This window comes from Lithobates pipiens, unplaced genomic scaffold (genome assembly GCF_037356315.1).
Source record: "Lithobates pipiens isolate NorthernLeopardFrog02 unplaced genomic scaffold, aLitPip1_a1.2 Scaffold_27, whole genome shotgun sequence".
Classification (NCBI taxonomy): Eukaryota; Metazoa; Chordata; class Amphibia; order Anura; family Ranidae; genus Lithobates; species Lithobates pipiens.
The window spans coordinates 18,116,297-18,129,759 of record NW_027507788.1 but is presented as its reverse complement, the minus strand read 5'-3'; the positions used below and the strand labels follow the sequence as shown (position 1 = coordinate 18,129,759).

Here is a 13,463-nt window from a genome sequence, read left to right as displayed (position 1 = left end):
AGCTCGTCCATGGGGGAGGCTCCCTGCGCAGGCTCGGACATGGCTGTCCAGTACTGTCACGTACCTAGTAGTTGAGCCTGGAATGCAGGGAGCGGCCCCTCGTATCCCCTGGCTAATGAACCCCTGGAGATGGAGACAGGTATTCAAAAGTTCAGGGGGCACAAGTGCCTGGCAGATAGGACTGGTCCGGATAAGCAGCTGGGCACCGACAGCGAGTAGGTAGAGCTGATGGTACTTGACTGTAGCAGGCAGGCACAAGTGAGGAGACTGGCAGGCAGGTGGACGTCAGGAAATACAGGAACCCCAACAGGTAAGCAGAAACAGCAGGGTCAGGTGCAGGCCGGGTCAGCAGGAATCGATCAGCAAGGTACAAGAGGATGAGGCAGAGACGTGGTCAGACAAGCAGAGGTCGTAGGCAGGCAGCAACGGATCAGGGTCAAAGAACAAGCCGGGTATCAGGAATCAAGGTAACAGGTATAGGTACAGGAAGCAAGGTCACGGACACGCTGTAGACTGGACAGCACGGATGGAAGGGAGCAAGTGCCTTAAGAAGACCTTAGGGCGCCAAACGGTCGTACGATGGGTCAGCGCGCCCCCGCGAGTAGACATGCGCCCGTTCGTGACCCACGTGCGTGCGCGCGCTCGTTCATGTTGACGCGAGTGCGTTCGTTAGCTTTAGCGCGCGTCAAGGGGAAATGACGGGTTCTCCACGACAGGTTTCTACGGGTAAGTCTCCTGTGTACGGCCGAAACGCCCGAGTGATCGTGACACTTCCTAAACTGAGAAGAATACGTATCGTCCTAAACTGAGAAGAATACGTATCGTCCTAAACTGAGAAGAATATGTATCATCCTAAACTGAGGGGAATACGTATCGTCCTAAACTGAGGGGAATACGTATCGTCCTAAACTGAGGGGAGTATGTATCGTCCTAAACTGAGAGGAATACGTATCGTCCTAAACTGAGGGGAGTATGTATCGTCCTAAACTGAGAAGAATACGTATCGTCCTAAACTGAGGGGAATACGTATCGTCCTAAACTGAGGGGAATACGTATCGTCCTAAACTGAGGGGAATACGTATCGTCCTAAACTGAGAGGAATACGTATCGTCCTAAACTGAGGGGAATACGTATCTTCCTAAACTGAGAGGAATACGTATCGTCCTAAACTGAGGGGAATACGTATCGTCCTAAACTGAGGGGAATACGTATCGTCCTAAACTGAGGGGAATACGTATCTTCCTAAACTGAGAGGAATACGTATCGTCCTAAACTGAGAAGAATACGTATCGTCCTAAACTGAGGGGAATACGTATCGTCCTAAACTGAGGGGAATACGTATCGTCCTAAACTGAGGGGAATACGTATCTTCCTAAACTGAGAAGAATACGTATCGTCCTAAACTGAGAAGAATACGTATCGTCCTAAACTGAGAAGAATACGTATCGTCCTAAACTGAGGGGAATACGTATCGTCCTAAACTGAGGGGAATACGTATCGTCCTAAACTGAGAGGAATACGTATCGTCCTAAACTGAGGGGAATACGTATCGTCCTAAACTGAGAAGTATACGTATCATCCTAAACTGAGAGGAATACGTATCGTCCTAAACTGAGAAGAATACGTATCGTCCTAAACTGAGAGGAATACGTATCGTCCTAAACTGAGGGGAAAACGTATCGTCCTAAACTGAGAGGAATACGTATCGTCCTAAACTGAGAAGAATACGTATCGTCCTAAACTGAGAGGAATACGTATCGTCCTAAACTGAGAAGAATATGTATCGTCCTAAACTGAGAAGAATACGTATCGTCCTAAACTGAGAAGAATACGTATCGTCCTAAACTGAGAAGAATACATATTATCCTAAACTAAGAAGAATAGGTATCGGACTAAACTGAGGAAAAAAAAATATATATTTTTTTGGGGGATATTTATTATAGCAAAAACTAAAAAATAATGCGTTTTTTTCAAAATTGTCAAAATTTTTTTGTTCATAGCCTAAAAAATTAAAACCGCAGAGGTGATCAAATACTGCTCTATTTTTTCGGTAAAAATTATGTAAATTTTGTTTGGGAGCCACGTCGCACGACCGCGCAATTGTCAGTTAAAGCGACGCAGTGCTGAATTGCAAAAAAAAGTGCTCTGGTCTTTGGCCAGCCAAATGGTCCAGGGCTTAAATGGTTAACACTATGTGCAAATTGTGTGGGGCCTCTCCAGCCCCTGTCAGAACCTTGGCCAACATCAGGGCCGTGGAACAGGGAGCAGTTCTATGGATCTGGAGCCAAAAGACTCCGTAGCTTCAGAGGGAATTAAACATAAAAGATCTGCTTCAGCACACCGAGGGCAAACAAATAAAGCTTATGTGCGTTATTTACCTAGACATGTCCCTTTAAATAGGAGTGGGTTAGTGACAGGATCTCTTTAAACAATATAACTACAAGATTTTCTGCTGTTAGGAAGTTGTCACCTGGAGTTGTTCATAGTCCGGACATCTGTTCTCTGTCTGCAATGCTGCATAAGGACTTTCAACGACAGGTTGTGGATTATGGGGCACCTAGAAATTTTAGGACAATTATTATTAGACTGCAAAGGTGTCATTTTAGTCATTTTGGATCTTCCATCGAGATTCTAAGTATATGCAACAGTAGAGGAGGTGGCTCAGTGACAGTACGAAAAGAAAACAGCAAAGGGTGCCAACTAAGTGTAGTACTAAAAATACATTTTATTAAAAAAAAAAACTGAAAAACAGACAAAAAAACTGACAAATGGTCACTCACAACTTCTTTTTTTGTTTTGTTTTTGAAGTATTTTTTATACTACAATTAGTTGGCGCCCTCTGGCGTTTTTCATACTGCTAGTTGGAGATGTTCCAGAATCTCTGAAAGTAGCTGCAGGAAGTGTAACCTGTTGGAGTTCTGTTAACCCTTGATGTATCGGCTTCTTGGTCAGCCTATGGAAAGACTGTCTCTTTTTTTTTTTTTACTTTGTCACCTTCGCACCATCAGCAATGGAGCATAAGCAGGTGCCAATAGTCTTCAGTTGGATGGTCCTAGGTTTTGCACATTTAAGTCCCCACTTAAAGCGGTAGTAAACCCGCAAATTTTTTTTTCTTTTTTTTAAACCTGCAAAGCAAAAGGCATAATGAGCTAGTATGCACCGCATACTAGCTCATTATGAAATACTTACCTTAGAACGAGGCCCCGACATCTGGCCCGATCCACGCCGAGGGAGCTGACATGCTCCCTCAGCGTTTCTTTCGGGTATCGCGGCTCCGGCCACTCACAGCGCCGGAGCCGCGCGCGGGAGATTTCAGTCCGGCCGGTCGGCCGCTGCCGGATTTTCACGGCGAGAACCCCCTTGTGCGCATGCGCCGCTGCAGTCAGCGGTGCATACCAAGGGGAATATCTCCTAAACCGTACAGGTTTAGGAGATATTTTTTTTACCTACAGGTAAGCCTTATTATAGGCTTTCCTGTAGGTAAAAGTTACAAAAGTGAGCATACAACCACTTTAAAGTGGCAGTAAACCCATTGACTTAACAGTTTCAAAAACAGTTACATTCCCGTCAGGTGCCAGGAATGCAACTGTCCCATTGGTTGTGCTCTCAGCCAAACTGTCGAACCCTCCAATGGCTGGAGTCAGAACTGATCACATGTGCATTTGAAAATTAAACAGAGGCCAAGAGGGCAGCTTCCTTGGCTGAAAATGATAGGCGGGTTTACTTCCACTTTAAATGGTGTTGCACAGAACATCCCCGTACCTTCTTTTCTGGGGGTCCCCCGTCTGCGCTCTCAGCTAAAAAAAAGCCTGAAAAGCGCCTCGGCAGCGGCGCTTTGAACCCTTTAGCGGGGGTTTAAAAGCGCCCTGCTAGCAGCCGAAAAGCGACTCAGAAACAACGGTAAAGTGCCACTAAAAAATAGTGGAGCTTTATCGCTGACGCGGCTGCGCTGTCAATGTAAAAGGGCTCTTAAAGATAGCTGCAGTATCACTAGTGGTTGATAAAGTTTATCTAAAGCCAAAGGTTTCTTTTTTCTGTAGTTTTGAAGTAATGATGAGTTAGAACTCTTGTCTGGCTTTTATTATTTGTTATCTGTGTTTCTGATAGAGACATTTACTTCCTCTATTTTTCCCAATAACCATTGTCCCTTGGACCGATAGAAAAGAGGAACCCAAAATTGGGGTTGAAAGGAGAAGTAGTCCAAGTAGGGTTAATTGTTCCCATAAGATCTGTCTAATGCCCAGTACACACGGTCGCACATTCTGTCAACAAAATCCATCGGATTTTTTCTGACGGATTTTGTCCTAAACTGGTGTTGCATACACACAAATTTTTCGGAAAATCCAATAGTTTGGAACGTGATCAAGTTAGTTTGTTACAACGGGACTACGTTGAGGCAAGTAGCCAATAGCTTTGGTCTCGTAATTTGATCTGAGCATGCGTGGCACTTTGTCCGATCGGAATTCTCTACAAGCGATTGGAAAAAGTCTGATCGGATTTTTTTTTGGCGGAAAATTTGAGATCCTGCTCTCAAATTTTTTTCCGACTCAATTTCCGACGGAAAAAGTCCGATGGAGCCCACACACGATCGGATTTCTCAACAATATAATCTGATTGGACCTTTTTCCATTGGAATTTCCGACCGTGTGTACAGGGCATTAAGCCGACAATACACGGAGCAAATTTATTTCCTGTGTTGACAGGGGAATCCCTCCTGCCGGACCATTGTCTTCTCTGAGGGAAAACAGTGATTAGCACTAGTGGCTATAGCAACTGCTTGCGAAAAATCACAAGAGAATCCGGCAAGCTGGTTGTACCCGAGTTGATCAATCGATCAGTTTGGTACATTTAGCCCATTAATGGTTTGATCCTTGGCTGGTTCCTGCTGAATATGCATGGCCAGCCTTAGAGAAGATTTCCCTCACTTTGAAAACATCTCCTCTCACTTCCTGTTGTGACTACAGGACAAGAATTAAAGAGAAATATCCCTATTGAGACACAGATAACAAGTTAGCACTTGTACACACGGTCGGAGACCAAATCCGTCGGATTTTGTCCGACGGATTTTGTCCGAAACTGTTGCATACACACGGTCGGACAAAGTTGTCGGAAAATCCGACGTGATGACGTTATTTCATTACGACGGGACTACGTTCACGCTAGTAGCCAATAGCTTTGGTGTAGGAATTTGATCTGAGCATGCGTGGCACTTTGTCCGATCCGAATTCTCTACACATGATCGGAGTATGTCCGATCGGAGCATTTTGTCAGAAAATTTTACCAACAAGTTGGAAAACTTGGTCCGTCGGATACTCCGAGGGAAACAGTTCGATGGAGACCACACACAGTCGGAATATCCGACAAAGCGGTCCGATCGGACACATTCCGTCGGAATCTCCGACCGTGTGTACAAGGGCTAAGAGGCATTTATCCGTTACCTACTCTGCTCAAAATAAAAATAGTTTTGGACATTAGCTATACTTTCTAGACAACCATAATTTACAGAATTCTCCTTTTAAAGTAGTAGTAAAGTCCGCTTTGCGATTTGTACCTACAGGCTAGCCTATAATAAGGCTTACCTGTAGGTTAAATGAATATCTCCTGGATGTGCACCATTTAGGAGATATTTGCTCTTTTTGCAGCCAGTGACGTCCGAGGTGCATGGGCTCTGGACGAAGGGCATACCTGTGCCGTTCTTCAGAGCGATGTGCCATGACCAGTGAAGTCATAATGGCTCGGCCATTCAAGCTACCAGAACCCTCAATAGAAAGACTGGGTAAAGATGGAAGCCCTGTTGGCGGTGACGGCACGTCACTGAAGGGATTTGTCCTAAGGTAAGTATTTCATAAAAAAGGGAGAGAACACCGCGCTAAACCTAGAAAAATGGTGGTGATAAACACAAAAAAAAAAGAAAAAATTATTTCTGTAGCTGCTAACACTCAAACAAACAAAGTCATACAAATATAAGGCTTGTAATAGCCATATGAAAAAATGAATAAAAATCACAAAGTGAACTGTACAGTGCAATGTGCAAGTTAAAGTCCAATGACCAATATACAACTGGAAAATGTGAGTCAATGTAGGGAATTAAATCCAAATGTGAATCAACCGTGGTGTCTCGGAGGTGATGACTGCACAAGGGAGTGATGCTTGGAGAACATCAATACTTGAAAACACTCAATGAGGTACTCTTACCAGCAGAGGTGGACACACATACCATCTGGCAGTGGGTCAATTGCGCATAAATGGTTGTCTTTTGGATGTGGTACTGAGGTGCCGGATGGTTGTCTTTAAGTATGATGACGCGGTCCCAATCACAGGGATGGGTTCACGGCCAAAGGTGGATTCCACACACATCCAAAGCTTCAGAATCCAACCCGTCAGTGTTCACCGGTACCAAGAATATCATAAAAAAGGAGGAAAAAAGTGCTCCATATAGTGCAGATCAGCCAATAATGTTTTATTGGAAAATTTCTCGCATTCAAGGAGACATAAGAAAGGACACAATAGTACAATAAAATAGTGTAAAATTGTTTAAAAAAAGCAGTATGGGACTCTCAGATAGCCATCCCTACGCGTTTCGACTCAAACGGTCATTAACAAGGGCATCCAACCAACTGCCAGATGGTATGTGTGTCCACCTCTGCTGGTAAGAGTACCTCCATTGAGTGTTTTCAAGTATTGATGTTCTCCGTGTCACAAGCATCACTCTCTTGTGCAGTCATCACTAGTGATGGCCGAACGGTTCGCCCGGCGGTCGTTTCGCGGCGAATTTCCGACTTTCGCCGTCCGCGGGTTCGAACGCCTTTTTCCGTCGTTCGCCCCGGCGGACTTACGTGTTTAATGTATACAAGAACTTTAACCTTTCGTGACACGTTTATCATGTGTTACAGGACAACCAATTGAGACATGACAGCTCATGGACACTTGGACATTCCCCCTAACCTATAAATACACCCGATCCGGTGGCCATTTTACATTCTTTCTTCTGTCACTGTAGGGAAAGGATCCTGTGTGGAGTAGGGACAGAGAAAACGCTAGCTATTTGGTACACAAAAGTTCTTTTCAGGACTGGTATAGGTGTTAGGTCAGCAGCCTGAGTTTCTTTTGTCAGTTTAGATAAAGGGACAGAGCGCTGTATGCTGCTATTTTAGGGACAGCTCAGCCAGATTAGTCTTTCTTCATCATCATCATCATCATCATCATTAGCTGTTACTATCAGGTCCACAAAAGAGCTGTTCCAGCTAATCGTTCCAGCCTACTCTTTTTTGCCAATTTGTATAGGGACAGGCAGGAAGCAGTGTGTCAGGCAGTGAGGATAATTTTAAAGACTTGCTGTTACTATTAGTTCCACAAAGGTTCTTTTCAGGACTGGTATCAGTGGTACGGTAATAGGCTTGTACACGTATAATATTCTTTCTTCCAAATATAGAAAGAATATTATACTTGACTGCTGCCCTTCTGCTGCAGTCTGCTAATCATTCACAACTCACTTGTTCCACAAAGCTCTTTATCAGGACTGGTAACTTGGTCTGTCTAGGGTGCTACGGTACATAGGCTTGGGTGCGGTACAGTCTGCTGTTCTGTAAGGACCGCTATCGGTCCACAATACATAGGGTTGCCGTGCACTACTGCTGACCGCTGCCCTATACTGCAGCAGTCCTTCATTGGTATAGGGACTGACGTACAGTCTGCTAATCACTAACACACAACCTGCTTGGTCCACAAAAGTTCTTATAAGGACTGGTAACTTGGTATAGGGTGCTACGGTACATAGGCCTGAGTGCGTTACAGTCTGCTGTTCTGTAAGGACCGCTATCGGTCCACAATACATAGGGTTGCCGTGCACTACTGCTGACCGCTGCCCTATACTGCAGCAGTCCTTCAGCGGTATAGGGACTGACGCACAGTCTGCTAAACACTAACACACAACCTGCTTGGTCCACAAAAGTTTTTATAAGGACTGGTAACTTGGTATAGGGTGCTACGGTACATAGGCCTGAGTGCAGTACAGTCTGCTGTTCTGTAAGGACCGCTATCGGTCCACAATACATAGGGTTGCCGTGCACTACTGCTGACCGCTGCCCTATACTGCAGCAGTCCTTCATTGGTATAGGGACTGACGTACAGTCTGCTAATCACTAACACACAACCTGCTTGGTCCACAAAAGTTCTTATAAGGACTGGTAACTTGGTATAGGGTGCTACGGTACATAGGCCTGAGTGCGTTACAGTCTGCTGTTCTGTAAGGACCGCTATCGGTCCACAATACATAGGGTTGACGTGCACCACTGCTGACCGCTGCCCTATACTGCAGCAGTCCTTCATTGGTATAGGGACTGACGTACAGTCTGCTAATCACTAACACACAACCTGCTTGGTCCACAAAAGTTCTTATAAGGACTGGTAACTTGGTATAGGGTGCTACGGTACATAGGCCTGAGTGCGTTACAGTCTGCTGTTCTGTAAGGACCGCTATCGGTCCACAATACATAGGGTTGCCGTGCACTACTGCTGACCGCTGCCCTATACTGCAGCAGTCCTTCAGCGGTATAGGGACTGACGCACAGTCTGCTAAACACTAACACACAACCTGCTTGGTCCACAAAAGTTCTTATAAGGACTGGTAACTTGGTATAGGGTGCTACGGTACATAGGCCTGAGTGCAGTACAGTCTGCTGTTCTGTAAGGACCGCTATCGGTCCACAATACATAGGGTTGCCGTGCACTACTGCTGACCGCTGCCCTATACTGCAGCAGTCCTTCATTGGTATAGGGACTGACGTACAGTCTGCTAATCACTAACACACAACCTGCTTGTTCCACAAAAGTTCTTATAAGGACTGGTAACTTGGTATAGGGTGCTACGGTACATAGGCTTGAGTGCGGTACAGTCTGCTGTTCTGTAAGGACCGCTATCGGTCCACAATAGATAGGGTTGACGTGCACCACTGCTGACCGCTGCCCTATACTGCAGCAGTCCTTCAGCGGTATAGGGACTGACGTACAGTCTGCTAAACACTAATACACAACCTGCTTGGTCCACAAAAGTTCTTATAAGGACTGGTAACTTGGTATAGGGTGCTACGGTACATAGGCTTGAGTGCGGTACAGTCTGCTGTTCTGTAAGGACCGCTATCGGTCCACAATAGATAGGGTTGACGTGCACCACTGCTGACCGCTGCCCTATACTGCAGCAGTCCTTCAGCGGTATAGGGACTGACGTACAGTCTGCTAAACACTAATACACAACCTGCTTGGTCCACAAAAGTTCTTATAAGGACTGGTAACTTGGTATAGGGTGCTACGGTACATAGGCTTGAGTGCGGTACAGTCTGCTGTTCTGTAAGGACCGCTATAGGTCCACAATAGATAGGGTTGACGTGCACCACTGCTGACCGCTCACCTATACTGCAGCAGTCCTTCAGCGGTATAGGGACTAAGAGTTTTGTCACAGGGTCATTTAAAAAATGACATGCAGAGGAAGAGGCAGGCCCTTCCGCAGGGGTGGTAGGGGTAGGGCAGGAGCAACAGGCTTGAGCCAAAGTGGGAAGTTGCAGAAGGTGCGTTCAATTACTTTAAAGGATGCACCAGACTTGGTTGAGTGGCTCGCTCAGCCTTACTCTTCTGCACCCTCCTCATCCTCTCGATCTGCACCCTCTTCTTCACTCTCTGCTATGTGCACCCCCAAAGACACTACCACCAACAACACGACCACCACCACCACCACCACATACCTTCCGCTTGAGTCACTGGAATTATTTTCCGATCCATATCAAGAGGACATTTCTGATGCGCAGCCACTCTTGGTATTGGATCAGGAAGAGGAGGTAGCAACAAGCGCTACTCAGCAGTCTGACGCCAGTACCCAGATCAGCCCAAGGAGGAGGTTGGTCCCCGGTGTTGCTGCCTACTCTACTTATAGCGGTGGGGAAGGTGACGTTGATGATGACGTGTCTAGTGATGTCACGTGGGTGCCCACAAGAGAGGAAGAGGAGGGGAGTTCAGAGGGAGATATGGACCAGCAGATAGGGAGGAGAAGCAGCAATGACTTACATTGCACAGCAGGGACAAAGCAGACTGCAAATGTATCAGGAGCGAGTCATCGACCATGTACGGTCACATCTGGCGCTCCCAGGACACCGGCACATGGCTCCGCAGTGTGGGCTTTTTTTAACGTGTCCGCTGCTGACAATAGCGTTGCCATCTGCAATCTTTGCAGTCAACGCGTTAGTCGCGGTAAGCCCAATACTCACCTAGGGACGACCGCCTTAAGAAGGCACATGAGCAGCCATCACCGAGCCCAGTGGGAGCAACGGAACACACAAAGCCACACTGCAGGCTCTCACCGTCCAGCCTCGTCTTCTACTTCTCCTTCTCCTCTCTCCTCACAATTGTCCTCCACTCCACCTTCCATCACGCCAAGCTCACATTTTTCTGCAAAAAGGCAGGCTTCCGTGGGCCTAATGTTTGAGCGTAAAAAAATGATGACGCCGGATAACCCTCTTGCCCAACGGTTGGCGGCTGGCTTGTCAGAACTCATAGCCCGCCAACTACTGCCATATAAACTGGTGGACTCGGAGGCCTTTCGCAAATTTGTGGCCATTGGAACACCACAATGGAAGGTCCCAGGAAGGAAGTATTTCTCAGAGAAGGGCATCCCAGAGCTATATGGCCATGTTCAGCGGCAAGTGAATGTATCTCTGGCACACAGTGTCGGTGCCAAGATACATCTGACCACAGACACGTGGTCTAGCAAACACGGGCAGGGAAGGTATATCAGTTTTACTGCCCACTGGGTGAACCTTCTGACGGCCGTCAAGCATGTAACCCGTGGCACCCGTGTAGATTTGGTTTTACCGCCACGGATTGCATGCAGGCCTGACTCTTCTTCTCCTCCTCCTACTCCATCCTCCTCCCTCTCCTCCTCAGCTGCCTCCTCCTTTTCCGCTGCTAGCGTCTCTTCCACTGCACCGCCCAAGCTCCCCAGAACCTATTCCACATGCCAGGTGAGACGTTGCCATGCCGTGCTGCGTCTGTTGTGCCTGGAAGCAAAGAGCCACACTGGCCCGGCACTCCTTTCAGCTTTGCGTTCACAGGCAGATGAGTGGCTAACACCGCTCAATTTGACAGTTGGTAAAGTGGTGTGTGACAACGGTGCCAATCTGCTTAGCGCATTGAAACAGGGCAAAATCACGCACGTGCCGTGCATGGCACACGTCTTAAACTTGGTCGTGCAGCGATTCCTTGTCAAATACCCTGGGGTCCAGGACATCTTGCGGCAGGCAAGGAAAATCTCGGCCCATTTCAGAAGATCTTACACGGCCATGGCTCGCCTTGCTGACATTCAGCGGCGACACCATCTGCCGGTCAGACGTCTTATTTGCGATTGCCCGACGCGATGGAACTCAACCTTCTATATGCTTGATAGGCTGCTCCAGCAGAAACGTGCAGTTAACGTCTACCTGTATGAACTCTGCGAAAGAAACGGTTCTGGGGAGCTGGGTTTTTTTTCACCGCGCCAGTGGCTGCTCATGCGCGACACATGCAGACTTCTGCGGCCATTTGAGGAGATCACCAAACTGGTCAGTCGCAGCCATGGCGCCATCAGTGACATGGTACCTTATGCCTTCTTTCTGGAGCGTGCATTGCGTCGTGTCATTGATCAGGCTGTGGAGGAGCAGGAGCGGGAAGATGAGGAAGTCGCAATGCTGGATGAATTCCCAGGGGGGGCTACTCTATCTGAGACAAGTCAACAACAGGAGTCTGATGAGGAGTCAGAGGAGGATGGTGCCGGGGCGGATGAGCAGGAGCAAGAAGAGCATGCTTTAAACCTTTCTGGGATCCCTGTTGTGCGAGGATGGGGAGAGGAGAATGAAGAGGACGACATTATCCTGGATGATGAGCAGGAGCCAGGCCACCACACCGCTTCCACTTTAGTGCAAATGGGGGCCTTCATGCTCCAGTGTTTTAATAGGGACCCCCGTATAAAAAGCATGAGGGTCAAGGACCAGTACTGGGTGGCAACGTACTTAGACCCCCGGTACAAACACAAAATGGCGGAAATGTTACCGCCGTCGCAGAGGGCTGTCAGAATGCAGCACTTCCAGGCCTTGCTTCGAGAAATGCTGCATTCTGCTTTTGCGTGCGCTGGCAGAGGAGCAATTCCCACTCCCAGAGAAGGATTTGCGGGTACCAATCCAACAGCGCCTGCAAGAAGAGGCCGGTTTGAAGATGTGTTGGTGACTTCGGATATGAGGTCATTCTTTCAGCCGACCCATCGACAGGTGTCATCCGGATCCAGCATCAGGGAACGCCTAGACCGTCAGGTGTCCGACTACATTGGGTTAACGGCCGATGTGGACGCTCTGAGGAGTGATGAACCCCTAGACTACTGGGTGGGCAGGCTTGACCTCTGGCCAGAGCTTGCCCAATTTGCAATCGAACTGTTGGCTTGCCCCTCATCCAGTGTCCTGTCCGAAAGGACGTTCAGCGCAGCAGGGGGGATTGTGACCGATAAGCGTACTCGCCTAGCTCACCACAGTGTTAACTACCTCACATTTCTAAAAATGAATGAGGCATGGATCTCGGAGGAATTCAACACATGTGATCAGTAGACCATGTATATGTCTATAAACAATTTTTGGAATCAAGCACACAGACCTTCTTAATTCATTTGGCTCACTTCCCTGACCCAAAAAAGCACACCGTACTATATGCCCCTACCCTCCTCTTTGAAGAGGTTGAGCGGTGTCATATTTCTACTGGGGCTGCTTATTATGAGGGGTTCCCACCATCCCTGTGCTGTGCTGACTTCCTCCTGGGTGTTCTTATTATGAGGGGCTCCCACCATCCCTGTGCTGTGCTGACTTCCTCCTGGGGGTTCTTATTATGAGGGGATCACACCATCCCTGTGCTGTGCTGACTTCCTCCTGGGGCTGCTTACGGTGCTGCTGTCAGCGCTGTATGTCACGGAGCTGCTGTCAGCGCTGTATGTCACGGAGCTGCTGTCAGCGCTGTATGTCACGGAGCTGCTGTCAGCGCTGTATGTCACGGAGCTGCTGTCAGCGCTGTATGTCACGGAGCTGCTGTCAGCGCTGTATGTCACGGAGCTGCTGTCAGCGCTGTATGTCACGGAGCTGCTGTCAGCGCTGTATGTCACGGAGCTGCTGTCAGCGCTGTATGTCACGGAGCTGCTGTCAGCGCTGTATGTCACGGAGCTGCTGTCAGCGCTGTATGTCACGGAGCTGCTGTCAGCGCTGTATGTCACGGAGCTGCTGTCAGCGCTGTATGTCACGGAGCTGCTGTCAGCGCTGTATGTCACGGAGCTGCTGTCAGCGCTGTATGTCACGGTGCTGCTGTCAGCGCTGTATGTCACGGAGCTGCTGTCAGCGCTGTATGTCACGGAGCTGCTGTCAGTGCTGTATGTCACGGAGCTGCTGTCAGCGCTGTATGTCACGGAG

At 48.0% G+C, this 13,463-nt stretch overlaps 1 protein-coding gene across 1 annotated transcript in view; it reads right to left on the bottom strand.

Moving 5' to 3' along the window:
* LOC143933606 (B-cell receptor CD22-like) overlaps positions 1–13,463 on the bottom strand; it is a 58,643-nt gene that overhangs the window by 8,853 nt on the left and 36,327 nt on the right. The window contains exon 8 of the mRNA XM_077456552.1: positions 2,471–2,557. Within this exon, the coding sequence (XP_077312678.1) occupies positions 2,471–2,557 (87 nt within the window). The remainder of the gene's footprint in view (positions 1–2,470; positions 2,558–13,463) is intronic.